Source organism: Argentina silus, assembly GCF_951799395.1.
Source record: "Argentina silus genome assembly, chromosome: 9".
In the NCBI taxonomy this organism is placed as follows: domain Eukaryota; kingdom Metazoa; phylum Chordata; class Actinopteri; order Argentiniformes; family Argentinidae; genus Argentina; species Argentina silus.
In genome coordinates, this window is record NC_139663.1 from 18,578,548 (window position 1) to 18,600,541 (window position 21,994).

At 45.0% G+C, this 21,994-nt stretch overlaps 1 protein-coding gene across 1 annotated transcript; it reads right to left on the bottom strand.

The window, feature by feature from the left end:
* Positions 1-215: 215 nt before the first annotated feature.
* On the bottom strand, positions 216-21,496 carry cramp1 (cramped chromatin regulator homolog 1). The gene is made up of 20 exons (XM_083677391.1): positions 21,366-21,496; positions 20,614-20,984; positions 16,211-16,422; positions 15,039-15,192; positions 14,585-14,668; positions 13,792-13,840; positions 13,410-13,495; positions 12,429-12,552; positions 11,905-11,986; positions 10,519-11,529; positions 9,229-9,400; positions 7,989-8,155; positions 7,806-7,874; positions 7,188-7,269; positions 6,707-6,802; positions 5,910-6,064; positions 5,231-5,405; positions 4,746-4,910; positions 4,128-4,273; positions 216-3,528 (listed from the first exon to the last, which is right to left on the bottom strand). Exons 1-20 carry the CDS (start codon positions 21,413-21,415, stop codon positions 3,403-3,405), a joined length of 3,576 nt encoding a protein of 1,191 aa, XP_083533517.1. The 5' UTR covers positions 21,416-21,496; the 3' UTR covers positions 216-3,402.
* Between the last annotated feature and the right edge of the window lie 498 nt (positions 21,497-21,994).

Sequence of the window (21,994 nt, forward strand, 5' to 3'; positions counted from 1 at the left end):
TCTGTACTCGACCTCCTGGCCTCCACTGACACATCCCACAATAGCAGAATCGTCTGAGAACTTCTGCACATGGCAGTGGCATGTGTTGTGCCTGTTGTTGTTGAGGAGGGCCTTTAGGTCACTTGTAATCCAAGGCTTGTTGTTGGGAAAACACCACTCCTAGTAGGTACGGTATACCATTCCTCATTCCATGCATCACGTGTTTGGTACCTACCCATGGGACATTCCTCATTCCATGCATTACAATGAGCCCGTCCTCCAATTTCTACCTCCACTGCTACACATTAGTTTAATAAAAACACGAGACAAAGAGTTTTCTTAACTATGTTTATACACATAAGAGTAAAAACACCTTTCACAAATGGAGAAATCTTCAAACAGCAGTTTTTGCTTTTTAAGATGCCTTCTTGTATCAATTTAAACAGAAACACCTTTTTTTCAACTGTTTACAATAAATAGTCCAAATAACAATAATTTACAGTATATTACAAAAGCGGAGTGAATACTGAAATTGTTATAGTACAAATACACTAACAAAAAATGAACGATTCCATGCCCAAACTTAACAACACCAGCTATATCCAAGTCTTCGGACATAATCCACATTCATAGCTTGAAAGAACTGCAGAACGTAAACAAAACTGGAGACACTTGTAATTTTTGGAGACGGGCGTCAGTGTTAGCAAGAGTCAAGCGTGACTGCTAGCAAGAGGCAGCGCAGTAGCGAATTAATGGTAAATTCCAGTAAATGTACCTTACCTGCAAGCTTGGTAAACACAGGGCCAAATCAGAACATACTTAGCGTTTTTAGCTACCACTCTGATTTACTATTGCTAGAAATCACGATGGTGACGTCTGTTTCCAAAAATGATGTCTCCAGTTATGTTTACATTCTGCAGTTTGTGACCTATGGACTTTCATAGCGTACCCATAGCAACCCATTTAGATGTTATCACTGAATGTGTGTCAACATTGTGGTTTTTCATTTCAAAATCATTTTTGTTTCTGCATCCAGATCCAGCATCTAGGCAATTTCATGTAAAATCCTTGGTCACTACCCCCCAAAGTCCTTGAATCTGACAAGGGGTCAGGGACACATTTTAAGTGTTATTCTAAAAACATGACTGTGGACTGACAACCAGATCCACACTCACAGTGGGTAAAATAACCGTAACATAACACACTAAAAAAGTATTTTTGTAGTTTACTTTGAAATCAGCACAAACAGTTGCCACCCTCTCTCTCATGGTCATTGTTAAAATACCCTAAAAAAAAAGTTGAGATACTGCCCCTGCAATGTTCAGTGTTGTTTTGTTGCACGCTGTGAGGGAAGTGATTTGAAGGGGAGGGTGGGGTCCATCATTACAGAGAACCTTGGGTGGTGTTCCACAAAAGCATATCTGGGTTATAATGCTGCCAGCCCTTCCAGATACCTTTCCCTCTACCTTTCCATGAGATAAATCACTAATTTGTATCAAGAATGCGTAGAGTAAGCAATATTTACAGCCTATTTCTTATGCCAATCAAACCTGATCAGATCACTGAATACTTCAAGGAATGATAGGGGATAGGATGCACTTGTTTGAGCTTTTGACCAATGGCATGACTCCAAAACTAACACCTGCTTCCATTTCTTCTACCTATGATGACATATCCTAATAAATCTGAAGAGCCTATAGAGCAGGGGTCTCCAACTCTGGTCCAGAACACCACGTAGCTCTCCAGGACAGGAGTTGTAGACCAGTACTGTGGAGTACTGGTCTACAGTGCTCTGATAGGGTCATAATGCTTTTACCCATTAAGTCCCTCTACACCGGTAAGGGTAGGTCATCAAGGGCAGAGGGAATGAGGCAAATTACCGGTTTGTTATGAGCCACAAAGTAGGCCCTTGGGGATGTGGCCAAACAAACACAGACCTCTCCCATAGATGAGACAACCGGAACATGGGGTATGAAGAAACTGAAGGCCATGTCAAGCCGGAGTAAGGTGTTCTGGAGTTTGGCGGGGGGGGGGCTTTTCATGTTCAACTCATCGCTCCAATATGGAGGTAGACACAAAGACACACGTTTGGTGTAGGGTACAATTTCACACCTGCTCTCACCTGCTTTCACACCTGCTCTCACACCTGCTCTCACCTGCTTTCACACCTGCTCTCCCTCATATGGCTTGTTCAGTTGACAGGTCAAATATTTTATCCTTATGCATTAGTTCACATGAAAGACTTTAACGGACAAGAAGGAGAGGGCAAAGCCACTGCTGCAAGCATTTTAGAATAATGATTCCTTCCCTTTGCTTTTTCCCCATGTGGCCTCTGTCCTTTTGGATCTGAAAGGACTGTTAAAGGAGTATTCTGATACTCCTCCATCTTTCGTCTTGGACGTTCAACTAAAACATTTATTATCCTGTGTTGTCTTCAATTCTGCCCGAATCACCGTGAGATCATAAGAGCATGATCTTGGTTGGAGCAACTTATAGGGTCATCATAGAGATTTCGTACAGATTTATCTTAACATATCGGCCAAAAAGCAAAGAGGGACTGAATCTGAAGGGGCAAATAGACTTGAAAGCAACACACCATGATTTTGCTCTCGATTTACGTTCTGAAAAGCTAGCCACTGTTATTGCTTCCAACTGTCCAATTCTTCCAGATCTATCAAGGGTAGTCAGAGGGCAAAGAAGGGTTAAATCAGACCGGAATCAACACACACACAACCGCAATGAATACCCCCCTACAAACCACATCTGTCTCCACAAAGCAACTTAATAGGAGATGGCAGGGGGGGGGGTGGGGGTGGACCACATGAATTAAACATTTCACCTAAAAAGCATCTTAGGTTTGCTTGACATTCACATTTTGCATTCACACATATTGACATCTCAGAGTTAAAAAGGAGAGAGACAGAAAAGGACAAACAGATAGAAAGATGGAGACAGACCTAAAGACGAGAGAGAGAAAGAACAGACCTAGTCTTTTGTTCAGATATGGCATAGTTCAGATATGACATTTTCTTTCTTTAACATGAGGTTGTGTTTTGTAAACGGCATTCATTTTCTAAAGTGTTGTTTAAAAAGGGTGGTTTCGCTGAGCAGAAAAGTCACAGAGAAATCCAGACAAACCCACAAGAACCCATCAGAACCAGTTGGAACCAGTAGAACCTGGTCCTGGAGGTAGTGCTCCATACTAGCTCGGCTGTATGGTGAGTGCTGCTGTTCTGGGCAATGGCCACAGTTATTGCACTTTTACAACTGATATTGGGGGTGGGTAGGGTCTAACGCCTTTTTTCCTTGAACTCCCACAGGTGAGGGGCAGCTTTGTTTGGAATAAACCTCGCCCTGTCCCTCTCAAACCTGAGGGTGGGAGGGAAAGTTCGGTGACGAACAGCACCCAAACCCCACCCCCTGTCAATTCAAACCCCGGGGAAGTGGGAGGGGTGACTCTGTGACGGACAGCTCCTGCGCCAGGTCGTTGAAGCGGGCGATGTAATCCACACTGCTCTCACTCATCATACAGGCCAGCTGAGTGTCCACCTGAGTAGGAAGAAGACAATCGACATATCAGCAACCAGCATAGAAGGACAAGCAACACAATTCCCTGCATTAAAGTGACAGTCCGCTTGAAAACCTAATCTCACTGCAGAGCTAAAATAAGACGTGCTGTACTGTGCTGCCCTGGTTACACAATCACCACAGTTTCTATATCGAAGCCAGCATAGTGCGCTTTGGGTTGGCTTTGTAGTGTGTAAAGCCCCGATGTTTGTGAGATGTTTTCAGGTCTCAAAACTGGCCTAATGTTCAGAGCATGTCCTGTTGTTTTGTAGCAAATTGAATAGGAAGCCTCAATTCCCTGAATGAATTAGGAAAGATAGGAAGCCAATGAAGAAATGTGAGTGTGCCTGTATATGTATAAATCTACATTAAAACATTAAAAGGGATGGTTAACTATGTTTAGACTTGCACCCGTTATCCCTGGTGTCAGGGGTGCTCAATTACCATCTGTGAAGGTCCAGACAAGGGTCTACATATACAAAATATGTTCTTAGCTACGTTCAGAAATTGACATTTTCGTGTTCAAAATGGACAATCTATTAGATGGAGCAGAGTGCAGTATGTATGCAGGACCCTCTTACTTCTGCAACATCCGGCAGACCGCGGGACTGAAAGGAATCATGTGAGTTGCAGTCCAGTAGGCTGGGGCCGAGGAGGGCTGTACCACTGGAGGGGCCGGATCGGGCGAGGGAGGTCCTCCTGCCCTTATCAGGAGAGACCAGGCTCGCTGGAAGAGAGAGAGAGAGACTAAGTGCTATATGAGGTATATGAGAGAGAGAGAAAGAGAGAGAGAGAGAGAGAGAGAGAGAGAGAGGTGTGTGTATGTGTACACGCTATGTATAAGTGTATCTCCCAATCCACAATCAACCCCTGACCCATACCCCCCCCCCCCCCCCCCAAGCACTGATGGTGATCTGAGAGGACTGGATAGATGTGGGATTTTAACCACATTGCGAACATCTATCCAATATCCTCAGATGTCAAGTGCATAGGGATCAGGATGTAGAGGTAAATTTGGGATGGCGCAAAACAGTAGTGTGTATGACAGTAGGAGTAAGAATGTGAGTGTGAGTGTGAGTGATGAGTGTGAGTGTGTGTGTGTGTGTGTGTGTGTGTGTGTGTGTGAGTGTGAGTGTGAGTGTGAGTGTGAGTGTGAGTGTGAGTGTGAGTGTGAGTGTGAGTGTGTGTGTGTAACTCACACAGGAGGCAACCCAGTGAAGAGTCTGAGGAGTCGTTGGGGTACCACTGGGGGTCGTGGCTGGGGGAGGGGATCCAGCCGCTGGGGGGGCTGCCTGAGGGAGAGGGCAGGAGCTTGGAGCTCTCGCTACCATTCAGCTTAGCAGGGGAAAGACATGCCTCGTCACCTGGGGGGCGGGGGGGTATCATACCAAAATAATTTACATCCTGTAAGGTTATTGTTTTTGTCCCCTGAAACTAAAACTACAACTAACTAAATAAATAATATAAAAACCCTAACCCTAACCCTAAATGTGTATGGATCTCCAAAACAATAATGAAATATAATCTAACAAACAGGACTTAAAAATAAACTGAAACTAAACTCGCAAAAATAACTGGCTTCTAACAACAACAATAAATGATATAATAAAAAATTATAAATAAATAAAACAAAAGTCCAACAAATCCCCAGCCTTCATCCCCTCCCACTGGCGCATCGCCGTACCGTAGTGGGCTGAGTTGATGGCCAGCTCGATGATGGAGTCACTGATGTGTGTCTGGGGCCCCCCGGGAGCCAGGGCCTCCTCAGGGGGGCCGGGGAGGGAGATGTCAAGCAGAGAGACCACACTGGGCGGGGACAGGAGCGGAACAGGAAGGGCGAGGCCATTCTGCAGCGATGTCTGATGGGAGGATCACAAGGCGCAGTCAGAAGAGGCAGTGAACATCGGCACGACTGGGCTTTCATTAACATGACCCCAAACCACAAACACATTTGGATATTAACTCAAACAAGTACTAAGAGGTTAAAGTAGAGATTCTCAGCTTTTATTTCAAGGTATTTATGTACATATTGGTTTTACCATTCATAAATTACAACATTTTGTATGCATAGTGCCCCTATTTTAGGGTTCCCAAAATTAATGGGACAGATATCAAATGTCCAAATTAAGCACTCATGTTTAGTATTTGGTCATCTTCTCTGGTGAAGCTCTGCCAGGCCTGTACTGCAGCTATCTTCAGTTTTTGTTTGTTTTTAGGTCTTTTGCCTAAAATCTTATTATCAGGAAATGAAATGCATTTCATCCTTCTCTCTCCTCGTCTGTGTCTGTTGATCCCTCCTTCTTTCACCATGTCTATCGTTCTACCATACCTCCCCTTCGCTCTTTCGATCACGCTGTTCTTACCTCAGTGGAGCCCTGCTGAATAAGTTGTGTCTCGCTCCCAGCATGCACCACAGGGTCAGGGGTCAGAAGAGCACTGTCAACGCTGGGAGCCTCCAGCTCTCGACAGGGGCTGCCCGGAATGATGCCTGCTGACTTGGCAGCCAGATCGATCGCACCTGGAAAAAGAACACGCTCAACAGCTCAACACACTTTCAACAGAACACGGACAGCTCAACACACTTTCAACAGAACAGACAGCTCAACACACTTTCAACAGAACAGACAGCTCAACACACTTTCAACAGAACAGACAGCTCAACACACTTTCAACAGAACAGACAGCTCAACACACTTTCAACAGAACAGACAGCTCAACACACTTTCAACAGAACACAGACAGCTCAACACACTTTCAACAGAAACCGGACAGCTCAACACACTTTCAACAGAAAGGCAGTGGGGTGGTGGCCAGCCAGGTCAGCATTCTGGGTTCAAGTGTTCAAAAGATATACTCCCATCTTTGTGGAAACCTTTGACTCTGTTGCTGTTAAACACTTATAAAGAAACAATGAGGACAATGTCTTGACTACTTAACCATAATACAATCTATCATATCATGTCATCTCTCAGCAGAAACATGACTTGTTCCTTTAAATTATTCCGTGCATCGGTCCCATGTGTCACATATCAATATAATAATGTAACATCACTTTGACCCAACTTCCTGTAAAGAGGGCTTTGATATCAATACTGCTGGTAGCAGTCATACCAGCATTGAGGTACAGTAAAGAGAGGTTCCAGGTGGGAGGTGAACTTACTGGAGAGTTGGCTGGACGTGTTGGGCGGAGCTTTAGAGAGGAGGGGACGGGAGGAAGGAGCTAGGCGGGTCTGGATTGGCCGGAAGGAGCCAGTTCCTGGGGGAGGACACAGGATGTGAAAAGCAAGTTGAGTCAGACACGCAGGGTTCTCCCCAAAAAATGCTGTGAACTTGCCGGCGCCACTATGTAAACATTTCAAGGCAAATTAAACTATATATTTAGTAATGATAGTTACTGTATCTTTGATCACCAACGACATTGTTGTTAAAAAAGAAAGGGAAAGTACAAGCGATCTGATGTTCCTCAGTGAATTCAGTGTTTTAGCGGTATTTTTTGTGCATTTTGACATCAATAAACGTGAGTCAGGTTTTGATAATGCAATCCAGCGCCACGCTGTTCAAAAATCCTGGGGAGAACCCTGGACACGTGTGTCTGTAGATAAAATACTATCCAGAGCAGCCTATTGGCTGTAGAGACGTACCTGTGGCAGAGGAGTTGGAGAGGATGGAGAAGGAGCACACATGCTGAGGAGTGTCTCCGGTGGTGCGTGGGAGCAGCGTTCGCTGGACAGACACAAACAAACAAACTCAAAACAATGTCTAACTAGCATTACATTGGCTTCTCAACATCGTTTTAATGGCCCTGCACAGTAAAAAAAACGAAGAAAAAAAAACGAATTTCCAGCATTTTCGTTCACATTTTAGCATTCCCCGATCACCTCAGATTCAACCAAGTGTGAAAAATAAGGTTGCTGTTGTTTCTCAGTATTCTTTATCTAAAAATGCAGACCTGTCCACTCTCACTCCACCACTTCCTTTGCGATAGGTGTAATTAAGAAGTGGTCGTCACAGCATCCTGCTCATTATAATACTCTAATATGACCGTTTGTTCAGGCTGTAATAATGACCAATCACAAACACTTTGCATGCTAGGTATCCATGTAGCCTAGACTGCCCACACCACCACACTCTGATCCGCGAGCTACTCACTTTAGCCAACTGCCACGACTTTACTGGACCTTGAAGCGGCTTGTCCACTCACATACGGCACATGACTGAACGTCTCAAATTAGATGGGGTTATTCTAAACTCCGTCTTACCTGGACCACAAGCGGCTTCCGGAGTGGCCGGCTGCGGTTCTTCCTCTGTTTAGACAGAAAAATGTCTGACTGCAATTTAGAAGAAAAAATAAATAAATAATTAAAACAACAACAAAAAAACTACGCAAAAAGTATCGACATCAAATTCCAACTTGTTTCACACTTATGCCGCTCTGCCCTTACACTGATTGAGTCCAGCTGCTGGCGGAAGGCCAGCTCCGCCTCCTTGTTGGGTGAGAACATGCGGGAGTGGCGAGAGCTGTTGGGCGGTAGCGTGGTGGGGACGGCAAACAGTCCGCCGTCTCCGTCGCCTCCAGAGACCAGGAGGGATCGGGGGAGGTTACGCACACCTGAGGGACACAGTTTACACCAAGTTATAAGAAATCAGGTCGTTCAAGCTTATTTAGAGTAACTGTACATGTTGGAGGGCAGGGGTTTTTTCCAGACCATGTGAAATGACCAGGAAAAAACTCCAGGCCCACGGTAGTTTGGCACATATTGGAGGCTGGAACATATTGGAGGCTGGCACATATTGGAGGCTGTTTATTCCGTTAGGGTTAGGTAGATGGCTCTGCCCTCGCTGTTATGATAAAGATTTCTAGCTCCCCTTTATGAATATACAGTTATTTGAATTAATTATTCCTACACAATTGATAATCCTGCTTCACATTTGTAGACAATTGCGTGTTCTGAGTAACTGGGTGGGACTTGAACCGGGGACCTCTTGGCACATCTCCCGCTACCATTAAACCAAGACGATGTCCTCCTGGTCCGAGGGCCACATTTGGGCATACAAGTCTCAGGCAGGGCTACTCCTCACAAGAGCGTGCTTCCAAATAATCTCTGCTACACCGGTAAGTGTCTCTGCTACACCTGTAATCTCTGCTACACCTGTAAGTGTCTCTGCTACACCTGTAATCTCTGCTACACCTGTAATCTCTGCTACACCTGTAATCTCTGCTACACCTGTAATCTCTGCTACACCTGTAAGTGTCTCTGCTACACCTGTAATCTCTGCTACACCTGTAAGTGTCTCTGCTACACCTGTAATCTCTGCTACACCTGTAAGTGTCTCTGCTACACCTGTAATCTCTGCTACACCTGTAAGTGTCTCTGCTACACCTGTAATCTCTGCTACACCTGTAAGTGTCTCTGCTACACCTGTAATCTCTGCTACACCTGTAAGTGTCTCTGCTACACCTGTAATCTCTGCTACACCTGTAATCTCTGCTACACCTGTAATCTCTGCTACACCTGTAATCTCTGCTACACCTGTAAGTGTCTCTGCTACACCTGTAATCTCTGCTACACCTGTAAGTGTCTCTGCTACACCTGTAATCTCTGCTACACCTGTAAGTGTCTCTGCTACACCTGTAAGTTTGTGTGGATGTGTGAGAAAGGGAGAAAGAAAGCGCTAACTGACCAGAGGACCCAGCGCTGGGTAGGAGCAGCTTGGTCCCTCTGAGGGAGGACTGCTGGCGGCCACAGTTGGGGCTGCGGACCCCCATAGCTGGGGCCTTCCCTGGGGGGGTGAGGGACTGCTCCTCCTGGGTGGGCTTCAACGGAGACGTGGCCATAGAGCAGAGCTCTGGGGCCTGGAGGAAAAAAGGTTTGAGGGTCATCACACAGCGATGAAGAGTGAAAGGTGGAGAAAGAAGAGACAGTGATGAAGAAAGAGAGAAAAACCACTCTTACATGCAGTGCATGTAGCATTTGGTAGGAACCATTTGTGGTGAACTCTTTAGTGGGCTTAGTAAGTAAAGCATTTCCTGGTTGATTTAGAAGTAAGGCGTCTGCACAATAAAGGCTTTTAAACTTTTTTTTGTTTCTCAAAATTGAGTGTAGTTGGCCTGTGTGCAGCTATTGCAGTATATACGGCATATATCCGTCACAAGTCACATTTCCCCAATAGGATCGGAAAGACCAGCACCACAAAAGTTCCATTAATAATAATAGCAACAGTTACAGAGTTGTCCGTTTATGTATAGTTGTTCAAAAAGGGATACACTAAGCAAACAATATATGACAAGTTGACCATTGTAATTCTGTCAAATGACATGTTAGCTTTGGTAGCTGGCTAGGCTGGCTGACTTGAACTTCAGGTGAACTCCGGAGAAGTAACCTGTGGACGGTCCCAACGCCTCTTTAAAAGGAAGCCGGTTCACTCCGCCGCCATCTTGATGACGCCTATTATGCCGCTTATTTTAAATAAGGAGACCAAACGCTGTTTTTTTTTTAAGACAGGTCTATGGGAGGGCAGAACAAAAACTCCCCTTACCTCAAAATGATACGCATTAGCAACTTTTCCTTTCGTGTGACGTTGACATTTGATTGTTAAACGTTGTTGTAATGTCTTAAAAAGACACTGTATTCAGCTCTGCCCTGGCCTTCCTTGCCTCCCACTCCAGTCTCACACAGGCGTTGCTAGGGAAATGGCGTGAGAAAGACACGATCCTAGCAACGCAAGCCTGAAACGCAAACCTTAAAAACATTTATTACCGACTGAGTGGAACTTTGGTGGTGGTGCTGGTCTTTCCAGTTCTATTGGGAAAAAGTGACTTGTATGATACCACAATATATGCACACAGGCACACTGCAAGGCACTCGGAAGGGATGTAAACGATTGCAAAAGTAAAAAATCTAAATGAAAAAGGCCCCTTAATGATGCACTGCAGCGCTCCTTGTTCTATGCAGCAGCAGTCTGGCAACTTACCGGTTTGGGGTTGACCTCGGAGGAAACGAGCCTTAGAAGGCAGCGGAGGACACGGTGTGTGTTAGGACAGGGCCGCTGGGACTGTGCCACGGTCCCTTCCTCCTCCGGGGGGTTAGCCGTGAGGGCGGCGGGCACCTGCCACTCGTACTCTAGCTGCAGCTTCCCAGGCTTCCCCAGCATGAGGTACAGCTCGGCCAGAGTCACGTTCTCCGAACACCGGGAGCTCCAGCCCTCCTCACGAATCTGCTGGGCTGACCTGCCACCGGCCACCGAAGCCCCCCCGCTCCCTCCCACTCCCCCATGCTCCTCCTTCCCTGGGGCGGCCGCGTTCTCAGGGGTGGGCTGCTCTGCCTGTGACGGTGGGGGCTCGTACATGGGGGTCCTCTCTCTGTCTGGGGAGGTAGTGCTGCCCCCCGTAGTCCGCTCCTCTCTATACTGATCTGCAGAGCCCACCGGAGCGCCCGAGTCCTTCTCCTCACAATTTGCCGCAGCCCCCTCCCCTCCACCCCCAACCAGCCCTGGACACCCCTTCTCCCCCTCTGCCTGCACAGCCACACTGCCCTCCTGTTTCTGAGTGAGGGATAACAGCAGCAGGGGAGGAAGAGGAGGGGGCGTGGTTTTCTGAATCTTCTCCTCCGACCCTGGCCCGCTAGATGAGCTGTCGGGTGCCTCGGGAGCGGTGGGGGCCTCCCCTCGGCGGGCGTCGCCCACTGTCGCGGCCACGCCTCGCCCGGGTTTAACAGAGCCCCGGAGCGGAGCCGTTGGGATGCCCAGAATCTGCGCAGCAGGCAGCTCCTTGGTGCCCGGTCGGCACTTGCCACTCTCGTGCCAGTGCACGGTGCAGGAGGCCTTGGAGTGGACCACCCGCGCCACGCCGGGCAGGGCGGTCAAGGTGCTGGTCTCAGCTGGGTAGAGGAACAGCTCCTCCTTCTGTTGCCTGCAGGGGGAGACCGTGCCCTGCTGAAGCTGCTGCACCCCTTCCAGCACCTCCCTCTCCTGAAGGCTTTTCAGCTGGACACCTCAGGGTCAAGGAGGGTAAGTAGATGTTGCTGTTTTTCTCATGCAGATGAGTGACTTGGAGGCGGGACAGTCTCTTAACACTCCAAAGTGGTGTGCCAGCTAATTCGCAACTGTAGATGGTGCCTTTAATGAACTTTTAGTTACAATCAAATAATGCATTAAAATAATGCATTCAAGTAAAATTAATTACACACAACAGCACAAGATAGCAACTTAGATATGCGCGACGATGCATAATATTTAGCCCCGTTTCTCTACAAAGCTATTTGCAGGGTTATAGGAGGGTGTTATAGGAGGGTGTTATAGGAGGGTGTTAGCCAAGGGTTATTCTTTGTGTATGCCTACTGTTATGATGTGGAAGGATACAATACGTTGGTCCTGGATGGCCCACTTCTGCTTTAGGAACTCGATCAGGCTGGAGACTTTTCTGTGCAGCTCCACCACCATCCTACAGGCCAGAACACAGACGAGGATGTCAGAAAGGCCTCAACTTGCAATTTTCATATTCAATACACATTTCCCAAAATGTCACAAAACCTATATTAAATGCACAGAACTCACAGGCTGGACTTGTCATTGTGTTGAAGAAGAGGACATGTGTCTGGTGTCTTCATCATATCTGAATATTGCACCCTACAGAGTGTTGCGGCCAAATCCCAAATGTACCTGCCATGTACCTGGACACTCGTGTAGATTTGAAATGATTTGAGTCAGAGCTGTACGCAAGCTTGGGCTCAATTCCTTTTAAATTCTGTTCACAGAAAGTGAATTGAAATTCCAATTCTGCAAGGCTAACCAAGATCACATTGGAGCTACAGAGTGTGGCTAGACACCAGTCGGGTGCTGGCCCTAGATGCAGGTATCGGATGTGTGTGGGGGGGGTTCCTGACCTGAGGCGGGGGTTGTGGGCCAGACTCTGGACCCGGGCCCAGGAGTAGTTGCTACGTGGCTGCAGCTCCACTGCCACCTTCAGAGGCAGCCGCACAGGCTTCTGGTCCTCTTCATCACTCACGCCTGGGGAGGGAGGGAGAGAGAGAGAGGGGGAGAGAGAGAGAGAGGGAGGGAGGGAGGGAGAGAGAGAAAGAGAGAGAGGGAGGGGGGGAAGAGAAGAGAGAATACTCTTCAGCTTCTTCTTTCCCTTTAGAACACAGACCATTAATAAGGTCACCAACCCTGGACCTTGGTCCTACAGGGCATGTAGGACACCTACTCTGGACAAGGAAAGAACGCCCTTCAAGAGCATCAGGGCACAGCCATGGAAATGCATCTCATGGTTGTTTAGAAAACTGATAGTATGATGTGTGACGTATACCCGTTTCTACATTTGAGGCGACGCCAAAGGTAACACTTAAATCGTCAGGTATTGTATTATATTCCAACTCCCATGGCAGGGCCTCCTCCGAGCAAAGAGAGATATCTTCAACAGACTGACTGTCCCAGCAGCACCTCCTACTCTCTCGCCGAGTAATCCCGCCCACAAAGGGTTGCCGTGGAAACCTGTCCCCTCCAGCCCAAGTGCGAGAAGGGGGGCCTTATGGCCATCCCCTATTGTTCCTCAACTCCTACTCTTCTTCAACTCCTACTCTTCCTCTGCCCCATCTTTCAGCCTCCCTTTCCTCCCTGTGTGTGTGTGTGTGTGTGTGTGTGTCTGTGTGTGTACACACAATATCTGTGTGTAGATAGTGTACTATAGTGTCCTGCGTAACTAACGGGACAGTGACAATTTTTTTCTTCTTTTGGCTCTCAGGCTTGAATTCAAACAATTCCTATGAGGTTAAAGTAGAGTTCCTTCTCGGTATGCATACATATTGGTTTCACCAGTGTATATGTATTTGTATATGAAAGTAAAGTGTGGCTGTGTGTGTACTTACCATCTGGGTCACAAAGCCTCTTGAGTGCGCGGCACATGGGTGCTTTGATTCGCAGATTTCTGCCTTTGGAACGCACTGTGGTGGCCCTGATGGAACAGTAGAACATTCTAGTAGAGCATTCTAATAGGTAGATTTAAAGCATTTGAGGATGTTAGTCTCTCGTTAGGATGTTAAGTTAGTCTCAATGACTGACAATTGCATAAGCATATGGCAAAATAATTCTAAAATTCATAGACTTGCGTGATGCACATATCATGATCATGTCATGTTTAAATGACACAGCACAATAGTCAATATGCTACATCTGTTCAGGTATTTACCAGCTTTGGAAAACAAGGTGAGAATTCTATCACACCTGTTAAGTTTGACTTTAGTCTCTTACCCTTGTTGGATGAGCTCGTTGAGCTTTGCCACATTCTTATCGTCCATCACTGGCGGGCATGAGAAAACACACGCAGACAGGAACCATTAATAACACCATCCCACATGACCCCAGACAGACAGTAACCATTAATAACACCATCCCACATGACCCCAGACAGACAGTAACCATTAATAACACCATCCCACATGACCCCAGACAGACAGTAACCATTAATAACACCATCCCACATGACCCCAGACAGACAGTAACCATTAATAACACCATCCCACATGACCCCAGACAGACAGTAACCATTAATAACACCATCCCACATGACCCCAGACAGACAGTAACCATTAATAACACCATCCCACATGACCCCAGACAGACAGTAACCATTAATAACACCATCCCACATGACCCCAGACAGACAGTAACCATTAATAACACCATCCCACATGACCCCAGACAGACAGTAACCATTAATAACACCATCCCACATGACCCCAGACAGACAGGAACCATTAATAACACCATCCCACATGACCCCAGACAGACAGTAACCATTAACAACCATGACCCCAGCCTGTGGGATAGTTATAACTGTTCCCAATGATCCCAGCCAGCGCCTTCATTAATCACTTCCCTCGTGACCTGCCCTTACAGCACAAACACAACAGCCAACTGTAGCCAGTGGGTCTCTAAACAACACTCATACTCCCAATCAAGTAGCACACACACAGTAACACACAGATTTACACACTTTTACACACACACACACACACACACACACACAGAAAATGTCACTTACATCCTCCGACCTTCTTTCTCAACTCGGCATAGCAAATGAGTCCATACAACTCCTGAGAAGACTTCTTCAGCACACGGGAGTACACTAAGGGAGAGAGAGTTGCAACTGTTAGAAATGTTAAGCATCACGGTTGGGGTCAATTTCAATTAGAATTCAGTCAGTTGAGGAAGTGATACAAATTAATTAAAAATGGAGAAATATTTAAATGCAAAAAGTTTTGAATTTTCTGTTTGTTTGGATTTTTTAGGGAAAAAAAGCCACATTTGCAATCAATGATTTCAATGTACTTTCTGAATTGAAATTCAACTGACCCCAACCCTGTCAAGCACAATGAAGTACACAGAGGGAGAGGTAGACTTTAACACATAAGGTATGACAATTGGTAACAGTCATAAGAGCACTCAGCAAACACGACAGCCCTTTCGTGGAGTTCAGGGGCTGAAGGGAGGCTCACCGTTGGCAAAGTCGATGTGCTTGGAGATCTTGTGCCAGGTGCGGTAGTAGAAGTGCCGGACCTGCTCCTTGTTCTTTACCATGCTGGTTGGCTTGCCCTTCTTCTTGTACTTCAGGGCTACGTTGTTCTGGATGGCCTCGAAATCCTTCCCATACTGGAGGGGGAGATAGTTTCAGTTTCACTTCGTTCACCAATTCAATTCCTTCCCCTCTCCTCCTAAACAATCCATTTCAATTGCATTTTCATTCGTTTTGTTTGATACTTTGAGATAAGTCACACAAACACAAGTAATGCTGCGCTTAAAACTTTTATTAGTTATTCATCTAAAAGAGGGACTGAGAACGAGGTTTGTTTCTTGGAGGTATGGTTTGATCTACCATTTAAAAGCCCAACCTTCAAATCTGTCAGGGAAAGGAGAGGCATCATGACGCTCTAATCATTGTCTGTTCTCGGACTGACTCGATTCAGACTGAACATGAAAATACTGGGTTTATGTCGAAAGTTGTCATTTTGAGGGCTAGAATTTATGTATATAGTTCCTCTTAAATTGTGCAAACTCCACACCAACTGCCGAGCCATTTGGGACACCACTTTAACTGTCTGCTTAGATGCACACCTCAAAGTGACTTTGAGCCCCTGACCCCATTGTCATTTTAAACTCCCTCAGCGTTGGGACACCAGTTATTATGGCAGAGGCGAACGTGAATTCACAAGGGACAATTCAGCTATAGTCTGTTCTGGCACAAAATGGCTGTCGACGTTACCCAAGAGGGGTGCTCCACATTGGTTGTGTTTGAGATGAGTTGTTCAAATTCTATCTAAATGAGACCCAGTGAGAAGTGGGTGAAAAGTACTTTATGAATGTAATCTATTGTTATTAGGCCCATTAACATCTTCTTACTTCTATCATTATTATGATGTCTCAAGTTATGTTGACTTTCTACAATTTATGTACTTTCATAGCGTATATAGAATGCTACGTTGTGTAACTTAGACACAAGGATACAATGTTCAGTTGGTTGCCGGATCACTACTATAGATTGCATGATGAGTAGTTCAACTTTCTCCAAACTCTTTCTTGGACAGCATAACGTGCCCCCGCGCCGTGATTGCATCATAACCACGATAATGAAAACGTCAACAAATTCACTTTGAATAGTTGTACTTGATACCTCGTAGAGCCCCTCGAAGAAGCTGTTCTTGTCCTCCGCGCTCCACGACTCCCACTGGCGCCGGGCTCTCTTCTGGTTGCCCCCGGGCTCCTCCTTCTCACCGGGGCCCTGGCCCCTGGGCGCTGCCTTGGAGGCGCCACCAGACCCTGCAGAGCCGGACAGGGAGCCTGACTGACTAGCCGACGCCTGACCGGCAGAAACATTCTCTGCTCCTGCGGAAGAGAGGAGTGAGCGAGCGATTATCATGTTATTATTATTGTTTTATTATGCTCATTATTATTATGATTATGATTAAAATTATTATTATTATTATGGTAGTCAGTGTGGTATGCTAGTGAGGTAGTGTGTATATGAGTGAGTGAGAGAGTGATTTAGTGAGTAAGACTGAGTAAGTAAGTAAGTAAGTGTGAGTGACAGGGTGAAGGTAAGTGAATTTAAGTGAAAGTGAGTGAGAGGGAGAGAGAAGCAAGCAAGCGTCCCAACTTCTGCCTTCATCACCATCACATCCTCTCACACTGCAATACTGAACAGAAGCAGGCAATGGGTTTTACACCAAAGTATGCTGCCTCTCCACCTCGCTAGCCTACCTTTACACACAATCCAGAGAATTTTTTTTAGTGTAGTACATATTGCATCATAACAAAACAGACAGACACAAAATAAGAACTAAAACAGCATTGATCGCTATAGTGTTGGAGCCATGATGACGACAATATTCATTTGTATTCTGTGTGGTCTGAGAGGTGTTGTATCGGTAGAAAGGCAATTGATCATGCAAATTCAAACAAATACTTGATTTAGTGGGACTAGTAGATCTATTATTCATATAATGAAATTATGTACACTGATTAATAACACCATGAAATATGTAGGGAAAGACAAGTATGGTTTTATATCACACGTTTTTTTTGCTAAATATGTGAAGGCACCAAGCCTATACAAGGATGGAACAAGTGTTTGAAATATCCTGGGCTCTTCAAGATACGCTGTCCCACTACATTTAAATGCGATCGACTGGAAAAGATGGCAAGTTAAATATAAAATGTCCTAACAGGTTTTCCATCCGCAAAACTCTCATTCCTAATTCATAGAATGACCCATCTGTCGAATCTTTGAAAAAAGAGGAACGAAAATGATTAGGCCTAAATTATACCAAATAGATATTTAAAAACTCTGTGATGATGCTGAATGAAGCGCTGCCATTCACAAGCACCTGCCAGAATGGCAGGTGATCACTCAAGGAAAATGTAGGCCTACCCGCATTTAGCACTTTGCAGGTGTTCATTTGGGACCATGCAAGTTGTGTGGTAATACAAGGATATTGTATATCGGATGTACATGTATACACAAAATGTCCAGTAAGAAAATATAGTTAGCTTTTCTCTCATGAGATCTCACGATCTGCGATGCCTTATAATTTGTATAGACACTCCTAAACTCTATGTTTGGATAGATGTTTAAACGGCTAAATTAACATTCTCTCCCTGTTTGACATCCATACATGACTCGTCTTGGCCTATACAGTCAGTGTTATGGATGTTGCCTGGAAGTGCCATCTAGGAAAGTGCCAAATAGGAAGCTTACTGTAATGATGAGAGGAATGTTTAGCTCACACACAGCACAAGTTGTCTCTGAATGCAATGGCAAGTTAACATTTCTAAGATGATTAGCCAACTAGTTGTTTCTATTGCGTGACAAAGTTCTGGTTCAACCAAATCATGTACAGGCAAAGCAGGTGCCCATAGAGCTGAGCGTGCTTCCCCTGAATGCAGAGCATTCATTGTTTGTAAACCAGTTCATTTATGTGAGCTCCTGGACAAGCGGGGGGGGTTTGGCTAAGCATCGCGATTCTATGAACTTTCAACCAGTTCGGCCAAGCCATTCGTGAATGAGTGCATCTCTCCGTCAACTGAAAAACCAAACTGGCTAGCTGGTGGTAGGGAACCAAGCAAATCGTACTCTTTTTTTCCACCAAGCAATGTTTCGTCCGTAAAAGTCAATTCTTTTACCCTTGACAGTGAATTATGTGTCAAACCAGGTGAGTAAAGGACCATAGATAACATGAGATATAACTTTGCGGACTCACTGATACCTCAGGTGTCAGTATAGGAGCCACTCCCCAAAAACAAAACAATGGGCTGTGTGATTGCCATGTAGTGGAGCTAGAATATGCCAAACATAAGCTTCTACAGCAATGGCATCTTTGAAAGGGCAGAGTTCAACATTAACGGTGGCCTGCAGGCCAGAGGCCAATAAACAGATGTGTCGTACAGTGGACAGTAACTTTTCAGTGCAACATTGGCATTCAATTTCATGAGATGTGTGTGCTTTGGTGCTGTCATTTCGTTCTGAAACTGTTGCTTTTGCATCAGCCAGCGCAATCAGGCACTCATCTACTCTCAAAAGCTCCATGCTCTGATTAATTTGATTGCCTGTTCTTTCAAGCACTTTTGAAGACACGATCTCAGCGACGCTCACAGCAGAAATCACACAACTTATCAAAATCAGAGCGTAGATATCAGTTTAATCAGAGTTTACTTTTTAACTTGATGAAGTGGAAGCATTTAATGTAAGCTAAGCAATAGGTCTACATGCGTATTACAGCTGAAGATCGCCATCTCTTTTGATTGTCTTAAAGGGGTAATGACGTTTTATGGGAATTATCTAATATTTTATGGCAATTAAATCATATTTTACAGTATTTCCATATATTCCATATTACAAAATGTTATGAATATAATGAAACTGCATGCTAAGCTATAGCCTTGCACAACCTCAAACGCATTTAACATATCCCAGCTCCCGGCCAGTGAGTCATTTATTTCAACATTGGACCCTAAAAGGTTACTTCAGAATCCAGACAGAAGCTTCACCTCTAGAGGTAAACTAAGCTGCCCTTCCAAAATACCCTGGGCTCACACACACACGCACACTCTGTAGTGTAGATCCTCCCCTCCTGTGGCTAAGTGCTGGCAAAGGGAGGCAGGACAGGAAGTCTGTTCCATTGGCTAGGCCTGCTGCACAGTTAAGCTCCAAACACAGGCGAGGTGTGCTTAGAGAGCCAGGTTTACCCACACACAGCCCACAATGCCCAGCATTACAGACATGCAGCAACAACAAGGCGGCTGGCACCAGTTCAAATATAATCAGAGGAGCCACAGATTATGCCAACTACTCTTTAAGTCAACACCTCAAATTTGGCCATTTTAAATTTAAAGCTGTATTGTAGTACTGATGTATCGTAATAAAAAATAAATGTGCATGACCCACTCCAAAGTCAAAGACGCAGTTCAAGGTGTCCTGTTGCTTATGTAAACTAATGTAATGCAGGCCTGTGCATTGTTGTCCCCCACCGATGAAATCAGAGAGGGGACTATGATTCGTCTCTGTCCGTTCCTGTCACAAGTTTTTTCTCGAACCCCACAATTTTGATGAAACGGGTCTTTCCATACAGATGGGACATTTAGGAAATTACACTGATTGGCCCAATTTTTTAAAAAAATGGTGAAAAAGATGCGTCTTGCCATAGAGATTGTTTAGGAGTTGAGGTGACGTCATTAAACAAGTCATTAATGGATTTGGGAATAATATTTTGAGAAATCAACTCAAAGCTGTCAGAAGCAAGACTGATGGAAATACTGGGTGTGCAAATATTTTGTTTTAGCGTATTGGTGAAGGGATCTCATTCCCTGATCACTACTGATTAAACATCAGTCTTTACAACCATTGGGACGCTTTTAGAAAGCTTGAATGTTACATACTGGGCCTTTAATGTTTTTTGTTGTCATAGGAGCCTTTATGAACAAACCATTCATTGCTTTAGATTATGTTTTCAAAACTATTGTCATTCCTTGTCAACTGCAGACAAATAAATGAACTGCTGTGTATGTGCAAATCGTAAGAAAATAATTATTGAATTGGATGACAGAAGAGGGAGCTTCCAGTTTTACACATTCAAATAATATTCCCTGACTACTCTAGATATTTCAGACATGAAGTTATACTTTTGCATGTGCACGTTTCAAGTGACACATTAGACAATATTTTGGGGGGGTTGTTGAGGCAACAACCATATTCAAGACCATAACATATCAGCTGACAACCCTCAAGACTTTTCATTGGAGTGTTCCTGACCTACGCCTCACTCTCCCTCTGGCGAGGAGCAATGCGACTGCATTTCACTTGTATGCCAAGCTGCCAATGGTGATCTATAAAGGACACACATCCCAAACACCAAAACTGTCTCCGTTTTGAATAGACGGGAGTCAGTGGTGCACATGCAAAAACTGTGCAGTTGACCATAAAAGAGCATCATTGTTCTGTCAACCATCATTGTTCTGTCAGGTACGGAAGGGAGTCGGAGGTACCCAAGCATATCGGTGACCCAAACACTTCACGCTTACCTTTCGATTTCGCCCCGCCGTGACCATTGATAGTTGGGACGATGGAATCCTTCCGGATGCGTTTGCTCGGAGGTCGAACACTGGATCTCAGAAAATGACGCTGGTCGTGGCTTTGTGGTGCTGGCGCCGGCGAGAACTGGGGCTGCTGTGTCGGGGAAGGTCCGGACTGGTTCGATACGGAGGTGGGAAGAACCGGCGCTGAAGTGGAACTGCCTGTAGACGATGGATTAAGAATTTCCACTCCGTCTCTCTTTGTACTACGTTCCTCGCTCCCCTGATCTCCGCTCTCCTCCTGGTCACAACCTTCAGGCTTTCTACACGAATTATTCGCTCCATCGACACCGATGCCGTCCCTTGACCCAACTGTCATCCTGGCAAAACATAATAAAAGCACATTTTTTTTTATTTAAAAGAGAACATAACACAATCAACTTAATAAAGACGACGTTGTCTTTCACTCAACATGGCCGCCGCTGTTTGTTTCAAATCCCCTCTCACTGTCCCAACGAAACACAAAAAAAATATCTATTCATGTTTGCATTTCTATTGTGAAAGGGAATATAGTACTACAGACAACGATTTGGTTTTGTTGGTCATTTTCAACTTCTATTGACAGAAGATCTAGTTTAATTTTATCCCAAATTCAAACACGAGCGCCCTTAGTTTAGCGCCCTGCAGAAACGATCGACAACGTAAAACCTTTAGCTGCATTCGACCTCTATTTAAAGTGGTTCTTTTTGAGACAAGGTTACCCATTTTCATGCTCTTCGGCAGCAGACGATGTCTTCTTTCTCTTTACCATGGGTCCGACGGGTTTGGCAACCAATAATTGATAAAATTGGGCATATTCAAAGCATGAACGGGGTCTTGCCGTTGCTGTCTTCCCCTCACTCCTGCTTCGACTGAACTGGGCTCTGCGCAGTTCAACTGTTCACTATCTCAGCACCACAATTTTACTCTATTAATTAATTGGCATAAACAATGGGAAGAATATTGACATTAAAACGAACTTTGATCAAACGATGCAGAACTAGAACAATACGTAAAAAACGTAAAATCTGTTAATTATAAGACTATTGGAGTTTTACTACACCCAAAACATTGCCCAGAAAGCTGTAGTCTAGACTTAGCTTTACGTCATCCTCGCCTTAGAAATATGTTGTTTTCATAATAAGATGGTCGATAACATGGTTTTTACCTGAGCAGCATTAAACACGTTAGATGTCAGGTCTATATAATAAACTGTCAACTTTAGAACAGCAAACTGATAGCTTACAACCAGCCACAATTCAAAATAGAACACATGGCCCAATATTACGTGGCTAATATTCTCGTGCCTTTAGGAACATATTGGTCTATGAATCAGACACATAGCTATATT

Excerpts from the sequence above, each read along its gene's own strand:
- cramp1 (XM_083677391.1), bottom strand. The coding sequence starts at position 21,415 with ATGGTAAAGAGAAAGAAGACATCGTCTGCTGCCGAAGAGCATGAAAAT. Across the intron at positions 9,401-10,518 it reads CCGAGGTCAACCCCAAACCG|GCCCCAGAGCTCTGCTCTAT; the intron begins GTAAGTTGCCAG and ends TTTTTCCTCCAG. Across the intron at positions 3,529-4,127 it reads GTCTGCCGGATGTTGCAGAA|GTGGACACTCAGCTGGCCTG; the intron begins GTAAGAGGGTCC and ends CTTCCTACTCAG.